The sequence below is a fragment of the Xyrauchen texanus genome, chromosome 28, assembly GCF_025860055.1.
Source record: "Xyrauchen texanus isolate HMW12.3.18 chromosome 28, RBS_HiC_50CHRs, whole genome shotgun sequence".
Lineage (NCBI taxonomy): Eukaryota > Metazoa > Chordata > Actinopteri > Cypriniformes > Catostomidae > Xyrauchen > Xyrauchen texanus.
Window position 1 is genome coordinate 10211327 of NC_068303.1, and position 22021 is coordinate 10233347.

The 22021-nt window shown below is 38.4% G+C and overlaps 1 protein-coding gene across 2 annotated transcripts in view; it reads right to left on the reverse strand.

The window, feature by feature from the left end:
- galnt14 (UDP-N-acetyl-alpha-D-galactosamine:polypeptide N-acetylgalactosaminyltransferase 14 (GalNAc-T14)) overlaps window positions 1-21682 on the reverse strand; it is a 65024-nt gene extending 43342 nt beyond the window's left edge. For both annotated transcript variants that reach the window (XR_007967958.1, XM_052096295.1), the window contains exons 1-2: window positions 21304-21682; window positions 6420-6589 (exon numbers count right to left, since the gene is read on the reverse strand). Coding sequence is in view for 1 of the 2 variants with exons in the window: in XM_052096295.1 (XP_051952255.1) it covers window positions 6420-6589; window positions 21304-21438 (305 nt within the window). In the remaining variant the exon portion in view is untranslated. The remainder of the gene's footprint in view (window positions 1-6419; window positions 6590-21303) is intronic.
- Between the last annotated feature and the right edge of the window lie 339 nt (window positions 21683-22021).

Sequence of the window (22021 nt, forward strand, 5' to 3'; positions counted from 1 at the left end):
GGCTCCACAGGCCTAATTCCCTCTTCAGGCAATTCCCTGTGATGTATTTTCTGCAGTACGGTCCCTTTGTCTGCGACCCGCATCTCCCTTGGGCAGTCCCTCTGCCCCCGGGTGCTGTGTTTGTAGAGCTCCTCCCTCACCAGGTAGGACTAACCACCAAGCCTCTTCCACGTGTGGATTGACAACCCATGTGACATATTGGCCACATGTTAACTCCCCCCAGTCTGGGCAGGATGTGGTCTCCGCAGGGTCTTTTCCCCCGAAAGAATAGGAACAGAAAAGATCGCCTGCCCCGACGCATTTCATAGCGTTTGTGCTCTATGACTAGAAACATAGAGAGAGAAAAGTCTGTGGCTGGCCGGCTTGCTCCCCTGATAGTAATGTCGCCTGTTCCCCCCTTAGGGGTGCTGGGAACCTAAGGTCTGTATATGACACCTTTTTCTAGGGTATTGGGGAGGGTTACATGCGGCCAGTACAGCTGCCTCTAGCACGCAGTAGCTTGCTTGCACCTGTGTCAGCAGATCACGTAACACGGTCTAGTGCATGGCGTTTTTAAATGGGACCCCTTGTGTCACTACATTCGACACAATGTCATGGTTACCTGATGGAGGGAACGGGACGTTGTGTCCCCCTTGGCACGACACTAAACCTACCACTGTAAACGGCCGAACCTTACTCTCGGCTCCTCAATGAAAAACCTGAGTGAAAGAAGCACGTCCGCTTCCCCTTATACCCGTATGTCCGTGGGCGGAACATGCAAATTCTGTCTGCATACATCTTTTGCATTTGCAGGTCAATTTTGACTTGGTGGAATTTAAGCTTATACTGTAAATCATTCATAATCCAGTGGTTTTCATCTAAAATTATATTGTAAGTCATTAAGCACTTAACTTTTCATAATAAGTTAAAATGAGCCACCGCGTTATGCAGAACGGACCACAAAATGGTGGCGCGATACTACCCCACTCAACTTTTTGGCCAGTTGCTATTTAAAATCCCGGGCCGAATTCTCTTTCCAGTCCAGCCCTGTGCATGAGTATGCTGCAAACTGTTTCGGCATCAGATGGCTGCAGAGTGAAATGTGAACAATTTCTTTTTTCAAGCCCTGTTTAGGCTAATGTGTGCATGAAACAAATCTTGCCACACCCCTTTAGACAGTAGTACTTTTGATTTAGTTTATTTGTTGTGTTTGTTACATCTGTTTTGTACAAGAATTTGTGTGTGTCTGTGTGTGACTGTATGTGTGTTTGTAAACAAGATGCAGGCCAAGTGAGAGACAAAAAAGTGTGTGAAAGAGTATGGGTAAGATAAGTTTGTAAGAAGAAATCTAATTCATCGATGTACAAATAAATCTACATAATATCACATGTAAAGCCACAATTGATGCCCAGGTCAAAATTGACCCACAAACGCAAAAGGAGGGGTAATACTTAAAAATAAACAGCAACTCTTTCCTAATGTTGCTATTTTTTAGAAGGTTATGCAGAGTAGCAGGTTCTACACACAATCAAGAATAGCACAAAGTTTGAGAGGCCTTCCCACATTTTACTCATAGCATTAGTTCTTCTAGTGCTGAATAAAGTCACAGAATTTTGTCATATTAGTGCAAAGAGCTTGTTCTAATCTCAAAAGCTCAAAGAAACTTTGATACCTTGTGATATGTCTTCTTTAAATATAGCTACATTTTGGTTACTAACTGAAATACTATGGATTATAATCTAACAATTTTAAATTTAAATCCTGAAAAAAAAAATTTTGGTTTCTGGAAGAATATGCTAAATGAAAGGTAGAGAGTAGACTGTAAAATATAGGTGGTGTTTACAGAACCTTTCAGTGTAACTCATAATTTAAATCATTTGGACTACAGACTGTTTTAGTAATCCTAGCAAAAAACTGACTATATTTTCCAAGGCCATTTTCCACCCCCAGTGTTTCATCAGTGTGACTTGGAAGCCTCTTTTTGAATTGGATAAATGGCAGCTTTAATGAACAACATTTGCAAAGCTCCTGGTGCCTAAGCTTATCAGTTATTAGCCCTTGAGGGATGGAAGTCCATCTGAATTGAGGCTCATTCTAATTTCCTGTGTGGGTGGCTCTTCTCTGGAGCAAAATGGGGTTCAGGCACCAGGCTAAGTGAAAGGGCCAAGTCTTGTCATAGTTTAATTTAGCATTTGATTGAATGTTCTGCCAGTTCAACCTAAGAATTTTTGTAAGCATTTGTTGTATTCCCCACATTTGAATGAACTAAGTGAGTAAACTGAGAGAAAATGTTCCAGTGTGGATACATGACCCATGTTAGCTAGCTTTAGTACTCAAATCTGTTCATACAGCATGAATTAATGAAAAAACCCGATACAGCAGAAGCTTGTGAAAAGAGAACATATAAATCCTGCAAGGTTATGTTTATTGACTAAATATACCGGTAGTCAATTGGCATAATACCAACATTCACAACTAGCCTCTATATTGAAGTCCAAAGTCACAATCGAGCACTTGCTACAGCTGGAACAGTGGAGTCATCCTTCGTTTGTTCAATTTCAGTTTAAGTTAATTAAGAGGTAAAGCTGGCACTTGCATTGCATCTCCCAGGAAATTTCAATATTGTGTTACTGGTCAACAACAGCATGAACAATGAGTGTGGTGTTCCTATTGTAATTACAAAGGCATTTGAGTCATGTTCAAGGAAGAAAAATACAAGGGATAAAGAGAAAATAGGGAGACAGAGAGTATAACATTAGAGCACTGGGTCTGCAATAATGAGCCGCCTCCTAACCTTATATTGGAGATTTTTTCTACTGCCTCCCAGCCCATGCATGAATTATTTTATAGGGAATAATACTGAATCACTACAGAGGCCCCCCCCACTGCTCACTGCATGATTACTCATAAACTTGGCATACTGTATACCAAACTATTTCTGGAGACTGCGCAGTGCAGAGATACCAATGGTTAAGTCTTATTTGACATGGCACATTAATTAATAATTTTCCCTGTTGACAAAAGAGTCCAAGACAATTCTCACAAACTTTTCTTTTTAACCACAATTAGGTTACTTGAGCTCTTTGTTACTGTCAAAAGTGTGATCTATAATAAAAGTAGTCTACTTATAGGTAAATATTAATAAGATTTTTTCTTACTATAAAAACCAGAATGAGTGGTACTTACCTGAAAAAAGCTGACAGTAATTTATTATTATATAAAAATATATATAGCCTTGGAAAAGGCTGATGTCCAAACATTTACTCTAAATGTAGCAGACACTTGAAAAACCTGAAGAGCATTTATTTATCAATCTGTCATGGGAACTGAAACCATGACCTTCACGTTGCTAGCACCATGTATTAACAGTTGAGCTACAGAAACAAAATCATCATATTCAAATAATTCCATAATAGTTGAATTTTTTATATTTTTTACTTATTTATTTTTATGGTTTATTTCTGTACCTAAACCATGTTGTTTTTAATCATTGTCTAAGGCCCATGAGTGCCATGATCAAAGTTCCTGTTTGTTCAGGGAATGCAAATGAAAGTTTCTTCAGTTGTGTACACTGTGCAAGAGCAGCAATAAACACTGGTGTCTCAGGACCAACATAATTCTTTTTCAAAACACAAACAAAATAATCCAGAAATAGCAATGAAATCAATGTGACACTCTGATTCTCACCTTCAAAACTGAAATGCACTAATGAGTGATCTTTTAGTGAGTGAACTCCCACAGTGCTGCAGAGGGTGGAAATGTACTGTGGCCAGGAGCAGTCTGATCTCATGAGCTATGAATACCATGAGGTCATGTATAGCCACCAAAAGCTGCCAAATATCACAAGACAGCTGTCTCATAAAAAAGCTCATATACGATTACCTTATTTGCAGTTGAAAATATGTTACAAATAACAATTAAACTAATCATGTCTCCTGTAATTCAGAAAAACTATATAATTTTGGAATATATATATATATATACTGTATATATGTCTATATTTAAGCAATATCACACAAGCAAGAGTGCAATATGGCCCTACATCAACACTGCTGTGATTCAGCCGCAGGCACGAGGCCGCAGTCCGAGTGCTGTAGGTAATCACAGAAGTGCTGATTTAGGGCCATATGGCATGACTGCGAGTGTGATATTGCTTATATACAAGAGCTCAATGAACAAGTACATAAAAAAAATTGGAAAAATTGAGTATGGTCACAAAAAATGCATTTGTGTATGGAACTACTTTCTTACGTGACAGATCAGAATCTGCCGTTGCTGGTTCAAACCAAATGATCCATCCAAGACTCTGGAAAAACATCACTTCAGAACTACTAGTGTCACAGCTTGGGCTGTTTCTAACATGTTATTGGAGAAACAAGGATATGTGTGTGTGTGTGTGTGTGTGTGTGTGTGTGTGTGTGTGTGTGTGTGTGTGTGCGTGTTTTTGTGATTTACGAGGACAATTTTGTAAGTTACAAATTAGTAATTACAAGGGTATTATGCTATAAATGTGATTTATGAGGACATTTCTAGTGTCCCCATAATTCAAATCGCTTAAAAATCATACTAAACAATGTTTTATTGAAAATGTAAAAATGCAGAAGGTTTTCTGTGAGGGTTAGGTTTAGGAGTTGTGTTAGGTTTAGAGGATATAATCTATAGTTTGTACAGTATAAAAGTCATTATGTCTATGGAAAGTCCTCATAATGATAGGTAGACCAACATGTGTGTGTGTGTGTGTGTGTGTGTGTGTGTGTGTGTGTGTGTGTGTGTGTGTGTGTGTGTGTGTGTGTGAGAGAGAGAGAGAGAGAGAGAGAGAGAGAGAGAGAGAGAGAGAGAGGTGGAGCATGTGCAATCACCTGTTGATGAAGCTTTAGTCTGTTTGTCAGCTTTCTGAAGATAATGTCATTTTGGTGAAATGAATCCTATTTTCTCAGGGGAAAAATAGCCATCCAAACAGGTGTATTCCTCTCTATTTCATGGTAGCCGATGCACAAGATTCTTTCACTATAGAAACTGCAACATCCTCCACCATTTTGAACAGTACGTCCTACTCCAATGTGGAAACTCTGGTAAGAGGTAAGCACCTTGAGTTTGTGTAATTAATCAATCTGTTGTGTCTCTCAGCTGTGATGAGCCTAAATGCTGAAGTGGTTAGTTGAAAGCCATTTTAAGCTATTTCCTAGCTTTAGTAATGTAGTAGTAATACGAGTGATCCCGGAGTGCTGTTGAATATCAACACTGAGTGATGCTGACTCACTTCACGTCACCAACTGGCTCATATTACACACAAAAGTGGTCTTTTGCCTCAACCTGCTGGCTAAAATATGTAATGTCACAAAATTAAATATAAAGAGACAGATGGCTCTTAACACATCTGCACTACTCTTACACTTTAGTTTAGAACCACACAAACAAAAGCGGAGTGATACACACACTGAAGCGTCCGAGTGCTGATGGTGTGATCAGTACTCATAGAACGTCTCTCGTCCAATCAGATTCAATGACCAGAATTATACAGTACTGTGCAAAAGTTTTAGGCACTTATAATTAACATTTGTCTTAAGATGGTTATTTATATTTTCAGCTTTAGTGTGTCAATAGGAAAAAAAATATATTAGACTCCAAAACATTACTTTTGCAAATACAAAAGATAAGAATAGAAGAACAGGGCAATCTGCAAGAGATGGCACTGCCCCCGCAGAATCCCCCACTGAACACCAAGTCATTCTGGGATTCCATGAAGAGACAAAAGCAATTGAGACTAAATAGATAGAAGAACGGTAGTGAATTATCCAAGAAGTATTGCATATGCCTGTGTGGGAGAGTAAAATGTGGAGGCAAAGATGCACTACAATAAAACATAGTAATTGTTTTTGTCTAATCACTGAATTAGAACCAATGGGTGATGGTACAGCAGTGCAATTCCAAAACAGTTTCATAATTTTACCAAATGAACATGGTGCTTAAATTATTACAATAAATATGGGTATAAAAAAAAAAAAACATGGGTCCCTATATTTTTTGTCAGCCTATTATCTAAATTATTTACATTAAGAACCCCCTAGGATTTGACATATTATAATTTTTCCAATAAATATAATCTATTTCACAAGTTTACTTGAACAATTCTATTGTTTTTGCATTACAAAAATAATTTTTAAATGTAATATGTTTCTTACAAAAAAAAAAAAGATTTCACTGGCATATCTATCACAATTTCACAAACCCCTGCAGTTCCATCATGAACTCCTAGGTGTTTATGAACTCCTAGTTGAGGAACCCTGATCCGATATATCTCAACCTTACAGAATCTCAGATAACAGTAGGCTTTGAACCACTTATATCAAAGGAGCTCATAAAACGTAATCCTTACTCTTTTTATCTCAGTATGCTCACCTTGAATCTTACTGTAGATCACACACACACACAGGGCTTACCTGTAATGTCGTGTGTCTCTAAGTGCTCTGTTGCTGGGTATCCTCTCACTCTCTCTTTGATTGAAGGCATAAAGGCTGTAGGGGTCTTGGCCTGGCCTCCATTTGTGAGCATTGAGGTAGCTTTTCTCTTCAAATTCCTCCAGCAGGTCATCCCACTCGGCTTCTGAGATCTAGAACATATTAGAAACACAGCAGTCTAAGATCTCAGATTTGTTTGTAATATTTAACCTATCCATTAACATGGTCTGGAGGCCAAAGAGCCAACAGGTACCCTAATTTTCATATGAGCACTTTAGAAATGAGACCCAGTACAATAAGCCTAGCATCATTGGGATTCAAACCTACAATCTCTGCAATGATAATGCTTTTTAAAACAAATTATTTGTTGGGAGCATGTTCATTAGGTGAAGGACTGCATTAACAGAAATGGAAGCGCGGCGTAGTTCTAGCGGGAAGACCAGCAGGTGTACATCATCACATCATTAGCTGGGTAATTCCTAGCTAATCGCACGTAAGCCATTGCTTTATAAGTCCGCTCACAATCTATCACACTGCTGATTCGGTGTGTTAACACTGCATCTTCCACCACCCAACCACCACCAGTTGAGCCCTGTCCCGCATGGGGGTAGGCTCCTCGCCCCTGCCTCCTATCTCCGGCAGGACATGACGGTTCCAGGTAAACTCCCTCAGACTGCCAGACGGGGCCTACGCCAAAGAGAGAGACATTACTTCCTGTTTTACATCTACCAAATAAATGGCATCTCAAACTTCACTCAAGCCTGCGTATCTTCCCGATATAACTATTAACCTTTTCATGAGTAGGGTCTAAATTCCTCTGAAGTGCCCCCTGGATTGAGTTATTTTTGCACATTACAATGTACAGCCGGTAGAGGGCGGCAGAGTGTAGACAAGTATTTATAATTTTTTTTATAAAAATGTTTGATTTCTTGTCATTAAAAAAAAATACTGTATATAATATTGTAAACATGTGAACATTTTCGTATTTATAGCTGTAAAAAAAACAAATTAACAAATAATATCAGCAGTCCGGTTTGCCTATGCACTTTGACATCTCAGACATTGAGTGTGTGTGTGTGTTGTCACAAATACTGAGGGTTGAAAACAGTACATCTCAGAACCCCTAAGGCCATATCAATCATAATTTAATAAACCTACACATTTTTCACCGACAGCAGCTTGAAAGTTTCCATGTTTTTCCACTTATTACTTTCTTGCTCTTTTTTGCTGATGTTAGACCATTAAGGGGGCTGGAGGCTGTTGGTTATGGTTGGGGCTGGTGATTACCCATGCCAGCAGGTTGCTAGTTTCTCCCCAGACGCCTGTATGAATGCTGACTGATGATGATGCCCTCTTCTCCCATACATTTCCCAATGCAGGTATGGCCCTCCATGGAAATAACTGCAACTAGCTATCAGATTTGTGCAGAGAATCTGCTTAAAACAATAGAGAGGTTTGTTTAATTGAAAACCAAGCAATACATCAATAACCTATGCTCATTGGAGTTGCAGTTTCAGAGCTAGTGCTAATAAAGTGGAATATGGACTTCGGATGTATGAAGAATAATATGATGACCTGTTTTTTTAAAGGAGTGCATGTTCCTATAATTAGAAGTAACCTATAATTTTGAAAAAGTATAATTTGGACTGAAAAAGGATAACAAGGACCAGCGTTGTCCTTCTCAACACAAAATTTCCCAAAATACATCAAGGATGCACATCAAGACATTTTCTAATAAAACAACAACACTAATATTGAGCAATACAATTTTAATTTCAGGGCACCGTAAGCATGCTAATCTAAGAATTCACCAGTGAGCTCACACACTCTTGCACAGTATTGCGTGTGTGGTCGGGATGTCATGGCCCGCTGCTTTACAAAAGCCACAACCGCATTGTTACAGCCAGTAATGGAGGTGGGTAATTGCACATGTCTGATTCTTTAGACTGCTTAGCATGATAATGGCTGGGCTTTCAATTCAGCTTGCCAATGCATATTTATGTAAAAGGTATCTGTCTGATACCTTTTAAAGTCAGGCTGATATTGGAAGCATATTATCACAATATGATTAAAATATGCATAAAGGCCTAATGTAACCCTGTGTTTTTAAAAAGCATACTTCACTACCAAATAGTATGCCAAAAGCATTGTCAGTTGAGTTGTATGTCTTAATACTTATTCTTAAAACAATAGGTAAGAAATACCGGATAAACTACTGCATCCAACGAGAAGTGAGCATCCACTGGACACTGTTCTATCCCATTTCACTTAAAAAAAAAACAAAAACAAAAACAAAAAAACATCTGCTACTTTTTTAAGACTAGATTTCACATAGGTTGAAATTATTGGTAAAGCTACATTGATTTTCCTTTACTAACTGCAATTAAACTAAAGTTTTTATGTTGATGGAAACTTTTTACAATGTATAATCCCACAGGAGTTGAGAAGACATCATATTCACAGTGGCAGAATCGCTAGTCGGGTGACTTTTTTTAAACTAAAGTGCTATATTTACCAAGAAAGTTGTTTCTTGTGGTTAGCCTATTTGTTTAACAAAACCGGAATAAATAATTTTCATGGTTACGACGTGGTTACGACGTCATATATTTCAAATGCAGTAAATCTATGAAATTATGCAAATTTGGACATAGCATGTTCGCACAATTGACAACATTTGTGGCATAATGTTGATTACCATAAAAATGTATTTAGACTTGTCCCTCCTTTCTAAAAAATATACACTTTTATATACACACAGAGTACATTTCATGGGGGGAACAGGGGGAATGAAGAGTTTCTCTTACGACTCAGTCCACTTGACATTGTGTTTATTAATGCATATGGGGAGTGCCTTCATACACGACCTATTTGAAACCTCTCAACAAAAACGGCAATGTCCTAATATTGGCTATGGTGTTTGAGCCCCACATGTTTTGCCGCGAAACTGACCACTATAAAAACAGGTGCACAGACACCATTTCCTCAGAACTACTTCCTTCAAGACAGCGATCATCTCTTGTCTCGAAGCCCTCTACCCTTCGGCATCGATACACACGAGTCAGCGGACGGAATCTTCACTGCAGCGAGAAAACTCTCCGCTCCCCTGCAGTGCTCCGCCGAACGCCTCGCCACTTGACGCTACGCTGGTGAATGGACCTCAGCATCCTGATTCTCCGCAGTGCATCGGCAGGTGTAGAGTATCCTTTTAAAAAGCAATTGTATTTGTGTGACATAAATATAAATTATATAAATATATATGAAATTACATGTATTTATGTATATAATATCTAAAAGAGTCACTTAAGTGTTCTCGTCTTTTTCAAGATGACATTCCGTAAGTGTTCCTTGTGCCATCAGACAAGCATTAGAGCTGCGTTTTTCTGTCTGGGCTGTACCCACGCAGAGTCAGCTCTTATAGAGAAAGACTTTCCTCACTGTGAAGACATGAGTCTCAAGTCTTACTTGAGACATGAGTCTCAAGTAATTTCACTCACAAATTGCCCTCGTTCTGAGGGATGATTCAGCCTCTCACGCCCTCCCACCCGCCTCTTCTGTGATACCCGAGGGTTCACACGAGGAGGCACGGCGGGGCCACGAGGTATGAATTTGATGGTGGATTTCGTCCTGGCACATGCCCCACGAGCCCCTCAATCTCCACGAAGAGCATGTTTCCCAGTACGCTATGTGCGAGAAGAGCTCCAGACCTCTGAAGGAGCGTGCGTGATGAAGTCATGTCTCTTGCCACATCAGGCAAATGGTCAGTGGATGATGCTCCCGCCCCTCCCCCCATGGAGGGCGAGGAACATGCACATGCCACTGACAGGAAGATACTCCGCTCCTTACAAGGGCGGTCGAAGTGCTTCACCCTGACTGGTCTCCCCCAGAGGAACCTGAACAGTCTCGCCTCAATGAATAATTCCAGCAGACCATGAATGGTTTTTGTCTGCTCCAAAAAAGGCTTGATTGGAGAGAAACAAAACACTGTTCCCCATCTCCCCACTATTGTTTGTCGGGAAAATAATATTGTTGTTCACAATATTGTTCAAAATGTTGTTTCTGTGTCTTGCACTCAAATAAATGCAATAAAAATGCAATAAGTACAAAAAAGAATACAGCATTCATTGCAAATGCACAAGATGCTCACACATTTTATAGTATATTTATATGGTTTGTTGGATTGTTAATTGTATGTTACCTTTTCCTGCCCAGGGACTACAGATGAGATTTAGCTTGTAGCTAATTCTGGTATGGCTGAGTGCCATACACTGTCCCTGTTAAATAAATAAATAAATAAATAAACATTCTCATTAAAGAGCCCTTTTTTCCTCTTCAAAGCACATATATTATGCGCAACCACTTCCCTATAGTGAGTGTAGCATCATAGCATAAGGTAAGCAGACCAAATTGCCCTCTGTCCCATTATGCGGATGCCTGGCGAGCCCTAACGGGTATTTCAGAATGGGTGCAAAAATGATCGAACATGGTTATACGATCCAATTTTGCACACCGGCCACCCCCTTTCAATGCCACAGTTTCGTCTGAAGATGCGTCAGTGTTACGAGCCGAAATACACAGTTTCATCATGAAAAACTAGATTTTTTTTCAAGCAAAAAAATTGTTTTACAGCTGTTATTTTCTTATTCTAAAGAAAGACGGCGGGCTTCGGCCAATCCTGGATGTGAGACATTTAAATCGCCCACTTATAAAGTGCCCATTCAAATGATTACTCAGAAATGGATCTTATCGTATGTACGCCCACACGATTGGTTTGCGTTGACACAGACACAAAGTGTTCAGTGATCAATTCAAAGTCCAGCCCTTCGGACTATTTTTGGCTTCTCGCACATTCAAAAAGTGCATTGGTGCGGTTCTCACCCCTCTGAGTCTGAGCGGCATGCGCATCTTGAACTACCACGGCAATTGGCTGTTACTGCTGCAATCAGAGGCTTTGTTATGCCAGCACAGACTTACTGCTTCAGCCATTCTACAGTGTCCATCTCAGTTCAAACTGGGGAGAACATTTCCACTGAAACTTGTTTCAGAAAACATTGGGATTTGTGGCAGCGGCATCCAGCATGCGCATCACTATATCCGGCCGCTGTATAGCTGCTTTAGCACCACCGACAGCTCTTGCGTTTCATCAGAGAAGTGTCGCGCTGGGGCAAGTGTCACGCAGTGCCTAAAGCCATCGGCTTTTTATTCAGAAATAGTGAGCTGTCATGTCCTGGTTTGCACAGTCAACATGACAGTTGTGGCATATATAAACAACCAAAGGCAGAATTAATTCACCGCCACTGTCGAGAATGAAGCGTCCTATGGAGCGAGCATCATCTCTCCCTGAGAGTGACATGTCTCAGGCCACCTGAATTACTGCGCGGGCCTATTGTCTCACTAAGGGGTGATAGTGGGCGAATGGAGATTTCATCCTCAAACTATACTGAGTAATATTTGGTAAATATTCAGCAGAGCAGAAATCAATCTATTTGCCTCTGTGGAGAATGCCCACTGTCCCCTCTGTTATTCAAAGTCCCAAGCACCACTGGCTAGGGACTCAATGGCACACAAATGGCCGGCGAAATGCAAATATGCATTTCCTCCGTGATGCCTGATCAACTCTGTAATATGCAAAGTCAGAGAGGACAAGGAAACGGTTCTATTAGTTTCCGGAAATTATGAAGATGCTGTACAGCTCACCATGGGTAATACCACCGAGGAGGGATCTCCTCTCTCAGGCGCAAGGCACAATCTGGCATCTCCAGCCCCAGCTGTGGAACCCACATGCATGGCCCCTGAACAGAGTGCACCCTGTCAACACTCAAAGTGTATGTGGCAAATATATCTGAGTATCACACACATGAAACTGGCGTCTCTACAGGCAAGCATGATTTAATCATAAAGTTCCTTAAAGGAGCAAGACGATTGGCCGGCTACAGTGCTGACTTGTATATTATATATATATATATATATACTTATGCCCTTCCCTTTAAGTATGGGCTCCCCATAATTTACACCGCCATTTACACACAGACCATTATAATTCCATAAAGTCACAAGCACTTATTATAAACTCCCTTTCCGACTGGGTTCATAGGGAGTTAATTCATACTATATGACTATAGTTCACACATTCGTTATGAGCGTTCTCCTCCTGGCCATCACGAGGTTCACTCACTGTGGCATGCTCATGTCAGTCACCGTCCCATAAGACATAAGTTTCCTCTCTGGGATGCCATGTAGTGTGGCATGATGGGATTCCGTTCCCCATATGCATTAATAAACACAATGTTAAGTGGACTGAGTCGTAAAGGAACGTCTCAGTTACGTACGTAACATCGGTTCCCTGAGAAGAATGAATGAGTCATTGCGAACTCTAGCCGCACTACAATACTAAGAGTTCTTGTGGCACAAGCGATGCTGTCCGTGTTCTCAGTAAGAAATTCTGAGGAAATGATGTTTGTGCACTTGTTTTTATAGCGGTCAGTTTCGCCCCAAAACAGGCGGGGCTCAAACACCATAGCCAATATTAGAATACTGCCGTTATTGTAGAGAGTTTTCAAATAGGTTGTGTATGAAGGCACTCCCCATATGCTTTAATAAACGCAATGTCTCATTCCCTTTGAACTGAGGTTACGCACGTAACCGAGACGATTTATATCTTTTCTCAACTAAATAGCCTACGAAAGCTTTGCAGGTGTTGACCATCATGAGTGGCCAGAACACATTCACGTAACAGATCGGCAGATGCACACGGGAATCCATGGGCAACCGATCCACACACGCATGCAACAGATCTGCACACGCTCAATTTAAAAAACCACGCACCAGAAGAATGAACATATATACAGTTTTCATTGCTCCCAATACCATCCACAAGTACATAAGTCATGCAGTAGGTGTAATTTAATGCACAAATAAATGCTGAGCCATTTGTATTAGTATCATACTTCCAGAATGTCTTTTCTGCAGTCTTGTGCAGAATCTATGTGGTTATGGATTACAGATATATAATCCATATAATCTGAAATAAGTGTTTTATGTTTTTATTTATAATAACACTTCATTTTTATCCATGATGGCAAAGCTCCATTTTTAGATGCTATTGTTTCAGTCTACTAAGAAAATAATTTGTCACAATCCTTAAATCATTTAATATGTTAACTTAGTTCTAAAGTGACATTTATTTTTGTTAGAACGGTTAAAATGGTAATGTTACTTATTGAAGTGTGGAATCACAATAGAGTGTCTTTTTCCATCTGAATAATTGCATCTGTTTTAGTAACTTTACAATTGCAAGTAAATTTAAGCTTTAAAAATAACCAAAAATGTATCTTCAAATTCATCAATCTATTATTCTTTTGAGAGATGAAGGCTATTCCATGCACTTCTGTTTTGAAAGAATAAAACAAATTTGCTCTAACTGGGACAGAGTGAAAAGTGGACAACCCAGATGCTCAACAACAAGAATACAAATACACCAGAGTCTCTAATTTGAGAAAAAGTCTCCTCACAGGTCTTACACTAGCAGCTTTAATTAACAGTATATGCTGGACAGTTGAATTGCTTTGATTCTTGGATGAACAGAAAGTTTGAATAATTCATCATTATTTTTAAAGAAATAGTCAATTTAAACATTATAAATGCTTTTACTGTCATTTTTCAATAATTTTCAATCAATTTAATGCATCCTCAATGAACAAAACAATAAAAATAAAATAGAAAATAGAGTGCCCACAGTGATTCTCGTCCAATTCCACCACAGTCAAAGTAAAAAACAAACAAATAAACACTCAACATGGATATAAATCAGTCTTAACATTATGCTAAATTTCACATAATACCACATTTAAGTCTATGTTGTTGACCATATTGTTATTATTATAAACACTCCTCAAGAAACTCAACAAAGAAAGCAAAACCTAAGTAAAAAAAAAACACTGGACATGTCAAAACCAACGTTCTAACCCATTTATTTAGACATATAAGAGGTAACTGTACTATAAAAACATACTATAAATTTGCCTCAAAAACTCAAAACTTCCTCCCTAGTCTAAAAAGATCATTGATAGTTGCCACCCTGTTGACACATCTCGTTTTGAAATCTGTGTTTATGACATCACAACATTTCTATTTACACATCCCACGACATCGCACACTTGCCCTGCCTGCTGGCCTGCAGGTCGGGAGAGCAGACCTTGTGTGGCTAACTATTACAAACATAAAACCAAAGAGGACCCATCTGGACTGTTTTAATTATTTTATATATAAACATGAGCTACTCAGACTATTTGATCACTGCCGTGTATCTCGCCACTTTTAAAATAGGCCTACACAGTGTTAAATTACAACTCTGACAGGGAAAAACAATTCCCTCAATCAGCTGCTGCCTCTATCATGGACGTGTTCTATTTTTAATTGTTGGTGTATGTAAACACAGGGCATCTTCGACAATGGATGATAGATGTCTTTGACTGTTTTGGTGTTTTTCCGGCGATGTGTGCCTCATTGTGCCTACAGTGTGTGTGTGTGTAATTTCAACGTTCTTTGGACAATGATGATATGTTCGGGGTTTTTTTTTGCTCATGTCAGCATGGATTGCTTGTGAACAGTCAAAATATGATCAAGTTTGCAAAAGAACCATTATTGAAGGATGGGACAGTTAAAAAAAACTTCAAAAACTTAAGTAAACCATTTCATTCATGAATATTTCAAATGTTATGACTATTTGGTAGTTTATGCAGAGGTGCCGAGAGTTAATAGTTTTGCTTGAGATGAACAGTTCAATATACTGTATTAAGATGCAATGTGTTGGATGTGTGTTATGTGTAAACCCTGCAATTTTGTTTTATAATGTCAAGGTTCATTCACAATTCGATTGAGTTTGCATTTTAATTTTAGGGGCTGCATGATGTTAGCCAATCGTAACAGTGGATGTTTATGTTCAAGTTTTAAGGAGGCGCTAAGGCCAAAACTGAGTGTTTCAGACTGAAGGCCAAAAACAGGGTGGAAAATTATTATATATATTACTAAATTCCCCTGATTAGTTCTCATTCCCTGATTGTTTCCCCAGGTGTTCCTCCTTCCCTTGTTTGTTCCTTTGTGTATTTAAGCCTTTAGTTTTCTTGTTTGCTTTGTTAGTTCTTGCATATGTTATTATGTTCTGTGCTAGGTTTCCGTTGCTTTTCTTTGTCCTGAGTTTTCCTGTTTTCATGAATAAAAGCTGCATTTAGAGCCACATTCTCTGTCTACCTTCGTCACAGCCTCAAATGATGTCCATTGAGCTTAACTTGAATTGAACACGGAATATTCCTTTTAATTGACAAAAACTAGAAGGATACATGCTATTGTTTTAATTTATTATTTACATTGAAAAGTACAATTTTATTAGTCTAAAGGAGTGTTCAATAGCATATTGCCTATTCTTTTCTCTGGTATTGAAATTGGTATAATTGGGAAATTTTACTGTTATAGGTACCGACTGCTGAAATTTTGGTATGTGGTAACAAAACTAACAACTACACTGCAGACAGTTCTTTAAGCATTTTGGGTTTGTCAGAAATTTGCCTACCAACTTTAAATTGACATGCCATTAGCTGAGCTAATGTTAAAATAACAGAAGGTGAGATTGTGAATAAAATGTAATGTCATTGTTAGTCTACAGACATTTTAGATTGGGGCACAATGATTCACTACTAAATTAACTTTTCTAATGATTAAGCAGACTCCGTAACACAAACAGAATTTAACTAGATTAAAAAGTTTGAGTACAAACTTTAAGTTGGCTTGTAAAAGTTTGGACCAGAAACTTTGAAGAAGTTTAAAGTAGTTTGAAGTTTATATTAGTTTAAATTAGTTTCAAGTAGTTTATAGTTTAAAGTAGTTTGAAGTTTAAAGTAGTTTATAGTTTAAATTAGTTTAAATTAGTTTGTAGGTTAAATTAGTTTAAAGTAGTTTGAAGTTTATATTAGTTTAAATTAGTTTAAAGTAGCTTATAGTTTAAAGTAGTTTATAGTTTAAATTAGTTTAAAGTAGTTTATAGTTTAAAGTAGTTTATAGTTTAAAGTAGTTTGAAGTTTAAAGAAGTTTGAATTTTATATTAGTTTAAATTAGTTTAAAGTAGTTTATAGTTTAAAGTAGTTTATAGTTTAAAGTAGTTTGAAGTTTAAAGTAGTTTATAGTTTAAATTAGTTTAAAGTTTAAATTAGTTTGTAGTTTAAAGTAGTTTCAAGTTTAACTTAGTTGCTAGATAGATAGATAGATAGATAGATGGATAGACACGTTTTTAGCATGTTTTAGCACTCCGCTAGGCGATGCTAGCATGTGTTAGCATGATGCTAGCACGTTTTTAGCATTTTTAGCACTTTGCTAGGCGATGCTAGCATTTGTTAGCATGATGCTAGCACGTTTTTAGCATGTTTTAGCACTTTGCTAGGCGATGCTAGCATGTGTTAGCATGATGCTAGCATGTTTTTAGCATGTTTTAGCACTTCGCTAGGCGATGCTAGCATGTGTTAGCATGATGCTAGCACGCTTTTAGCATGTTTTAAGCACTTCGCTAGGCGATGCTAACATGTGTTAAGCATAATGCTAAGACGCTTTTAGCATTTTTTAGCACTTCGCTAGGTGATGCTAAGCATGTGTTAGCATGATGCTAACACGCTTTTAGCATGTTTTAGCACTTCGCTAGGCGATTCTAACATGTGTTAAGCATGATGCTAAGACGCTTTTAAGCATGATTTAAGACTTCGCTAGGCGATGCTAAGCATGTGTTAAGCATGATGCTAAGCATGATTTTAAGCATGTTTATAAGCATGTTTTAAGCACTTCCCTAGGCGATGCTAAGCATGTGTTAAGCATGATGCTAAGACGCTTTTAAGCATTTTTTAGCACTTCGCAAGGCGATGCTAAGACGCTTTTAAGCATGTTTTAACACTCGCTAGGCAATGCTAGCATGTGTTAGCATGATGCTAGCATGTTTTTAGCATGTTTTAGCACTTCGCTAGGCGATGCTAGCATTTGTTAGCATGATGTTAGCACGTTTTTAGCATTTTTTAGCACTTCGCTAGGCGATGCTAGCACGTTTTTAGCATGTTTTAGCACTTCGCTAGGCGATGCTAGCATGTGTTAGCATGATGCTAGCACGTTTTTAGCATGTTTTAGCACTTCGCTAGTCAATGCTAGCATGTGTTAGCATGATGCTAAGACGCTTTTAGCATGTTTTAAGCGTGTGGCTATGAAGATTTTAGGTCATTACTTTTTGGCTGCTTGATAAAATAAATCCTCTGAGGGAGAGAGATGCAGGGCTGACAGGCCCTTTTTGTCTGTGTGTGTGAAAATGTCAGTTGGGATTTAAATTTCTGAACATTCCGCAATGTTAAGTCAATGGGAGTTTTTTCCGAGTTTGATCGTCATTTTTACGAAAACCGTAAGTCCGATCAGTTAGAAAAGATATAGCACACTATTCGGGATTAGTCTGAAGGTCTGTGCCGAGTTTGGTGCCTGTAGCTTAAAAGCTCTAGGAGGAGTTAGATACCGAAATTTCACCGCTAAGAAGAATAAGAAGAAGTTTAAGTAGGATTTCAGTAAGTTGGCTCTCACAAGCCAACTTAATAAGTTTAAGTAGGATTTCAGTAAGTTGGCTCTCACAAGCCAACTTAATAAGTTTAAATAGGATTTCAGTAAGTTGGCTTTCACAAGCCAACTTAATAAGTTTAAATAGGATTTCAGTAAGTTGGCTCTCACAAGCCAACTTAATAAGTTTAAATAGGATTTCAGTAAGTTGGCTTTCACAAGCCAACTTAATAAGTTTAAATAGGATTTCAGTAAGTTGGCTCTCACAAGCCAACTTAATTAGCACATGGGAAAATAGATGACAGGTTTTGAATCAATGTGTTACGTTTCATATCTGCTTAACACAATTTTATGTGATTTCTCCTTCAAAAGGCAGCATTTGTACTCTCACCCCCTCATTCCCGGCTGAAATCATTAGCTCCTTGATGCTCCACAGTCACTGACTGGGGCATTTGAGCTGTGCTACGTTTGGGGCTCTGTGTTCTCCCAGCTCCCACAGAGCTCAGCCTTCTAATGAGAGGAGGACAGACTGAGGAAGTGGTAATTAGATCCTCCCTGTCTTGTCCTCTGTACTTTGAGCATGTACTGTATGTGTAGTTGTGTGTGTCCTTTTAATAGAGTTCTGCTCCACCAAAGCCTTTGCCCCTATTGCGATGCACAAAACCACACATATGCAGGAACAGCCAAACTTTCTTAGGCCTCTTGAAATCCTGCTTCTTTTAAGGGAACTGAACACACTCTCAGTAGGTATAGAAGTCATGTATAACAAAAAATTGGTTCCTGGTATTACATTAAAATATTTCAATATTGTCTGAAATCATGTGCTAGCAAATGATGAGTAAATCAAGTGCCATCTGTCCAGTCTAACACCTCAACACCAGTGACATGAAGCCACCGTGGACATAACCCAACAACACGGTCTGTTTGTATAATCTGTATTGTGGGACATATCTGCCATGAATCACGGTAATAGCAGATGTCATAAGTGATTTCTCAGTCCTTCCTCACCATCATAAAGATAATGCAGCACTCTGCTGATGGGGGGCTATCTTCCCATCGAATCTGAGTGAGATGTCACCACCATCTGATGAATGGTTTGAACACAATGGCCACCATGACACATGCTACATTCACATCAGCAGCCGTGCAGCACTGAGCTGCTGTGCCAACCCTGTATTTCACATTCCTCCTCACCAATAACGGCTATTGCAGGTCCGGCCATCCCTGTCAGGGATTTTACAGAAAATAGATATTGTAGCACAGAGCAAATGGAAAACGTTCAATGCAGAATACTAAAGTAGACATTTCTCTACAAGGGCTTGTATTTAACAGGGAGTGTCTACAAATCTATCACGCTTCAGGATTTTAAGGCTACATTAACTATTTAGACTGCTTATTTTGACTGTTTAACATACACTGTATGTAAAGAGTAAAGAGAGGACACAAAATTGAAAAATAAAATAAATATCTAAATAAGGTTATACAATCATTACTATTCATGATATTTACAGACTAACAATACTTTCTGCATATCTATAGAGATAAATCCAGTCAATATAAAAACAAAACAACATCATTGTCTCCATACAAATGTACAGGGCATGTGTGAACTGTTTTCAGATTTCCGTTCCTAAAGAGTTTTGCTCAGTGTTGTGATATATGAACCATATATCATGTTTTCCACCCCATTACCCTCAGTGATACTTTATTGTCACATACTAGCAGCTGTTTAAATGAACAATTGACTTAACAACACTCTACCAGACTTAAAAGAATTCACTGCACTAAATTTACGCATCATACTGTTGCAATACAGCAACTAATCCTTAAAGGGATAGTTCACGCATAAATGAAAATTCTCTCATCAATTACCCAACCTCATGCCATCCCAAATGTGTATGACTTCTGCTGAACACAACCAAAGATTTTTAGAAGAATATCTCAGCTCTGTTGGTCCTTACAATGCAAATTTTTAAGCTTCAAAAGGACATAAAATCTGCATAAAATAACCCATAAAACTCCATTAGTTAAATCCATATCTTCAGAAGCGATATGACAGGTGTGGATGAAAAACATCAATATTTAAGTCCTTTTTTACACTCACTTTCCACTTCAACTTTCATATTCTTCTACTTTTGTTTTTGGCTTTCACATTCTTCATACATATTGCCACCTACTGGGCAGCGAGGAGAATATATGGTAAAAAAGAACTTATCAGGATATTTTTTCTTTGTTTATTACAAGATAAATGAATACTATATTCATACAAATAAATATTATACATTGATTTTTTTGTGCAACAAAGGTGAAGTATCTGTATCCCATATGCGTGTACATATACATAATATATATGTTATTTCTTACTCATGGTGGCGCTGTTGTTTCAGTGATTGACTTGATTTACATTTGTCGTTGCTTTTTGATGAAGAAACAATATGGAAGTAAAACATAGCAAGTATGACACGTGAACATTATGTTATGGCTATTGTCATTTAATTCGGGTGTACTATTGAAATTATGTAAGTTGTGCATCTATTTCGACTCAATAAGTGCCTGAGAAAATACTTCTGTTTGCAGAATATGATGTGCACATAACGTGTCATGTGTAGCTCCTTGTGTGCTTGATAGCCAGTTGCAGCTCATGTAATTTCAGTGTGAAAGCAGTGAATCCTGTTCAAGATTTGTCCTGATTTGTTGCAATATTTCTTTGATAAATGAAAAATAAAACATCCAAACATAATTTATAAAATATATTTTATTTTCTAATTTCCTTACAAATATTGTTAAAATATTACACTATCTGGGCATTTTGTAGATCCATTTTTTTAAGATATATAGGCCTATGTGCCGAGTCTCTAAAGACCTGAATGTGTTTGGAGTGTTTGGTGAAATTACCATGCATTTATTCATGCATGCATTTGAATGAGTTTTATAGGAAGATAAATATAAAGATCAGTGTGTAATCATGACCCGTTCAACTGAAAGTTTGTGGCTGAACTAGAGACAATTGCCAGTGGTAACGGTTTTTGTGTACTTATAGCATGAATTAAATAAATATACATTATTTTACCCTCCTCGTGATAACTGAGAAGCTGTTAAACAGTCTAGAATAACTGCACTCATATATGCACTTTCATAAGAAAGTTATAACAAATGAATAAGAAAACAGAAAATGTTTATACTTGTGAATAAACAGAGTTGGAAAAGGTTATCACAAAACGTCGTCACAATCATTCTTGTCGTCTATTGTTTTATTAACAAATCAAGGACAATGCTGTAGTAGCCTATTATCACTAACCTCTTTTACTTGCGGTTGTTCGCTTCTTTGGTCAGGTAGTATTTTCCGACTATTCAGCAATATGAAATAGAGAAAAGCGGCAATCCAAAACAGAGCAGCAAGAGCTAAAGTCAGCTTTCGAGAAAGCCTCTTCATTTTCAGCGGCCGTTAACGGTTCATTTTACCCCCGACAGTTTGAAAACCATTCGCGCGCTCTTCTCCCCAGGCAGCCTCACGCGCTTCTGCTCTCAACAAACAAAGGGCGAATTCTCTCCGCGCGCTGAGCTCACGCACTGTCCTTCGCGCCTTATATCCAGGAATGAGGTTGTTGCTCACGTGCGCAGAGCTCTAACTTGCTGAGATTACGAGTGAAGCTGGCCGCTGTCCAGGGCGATTAAAATCATCCTGTATACCCGCTGAGGTACCAACATAATGTGAACGAGTTTAGCACCACCTACAGTAGGCTACCGCGGAATGGTGCTTACACTGACTTGAGTTTTCCTGGTGCGTTTTTAAAACAGACTCTCAGTTTCTCTCCGTTATTTGTGCAGTGGGTTCACAATAAGGGGTCAGTACAAAGATAAAAGGCGGTGCAATGCCTTCTGCTTAGCACTTTTAAATGGGTTGTTGAATTTGCATTTCCAAAGGTAAAATAATACTATTTATTATGGTTTTATGCAGTCTAATAATTATTACAGTTTTCACAAGCGTTAAGTTTCTTCAATCGTGGACAAATCCT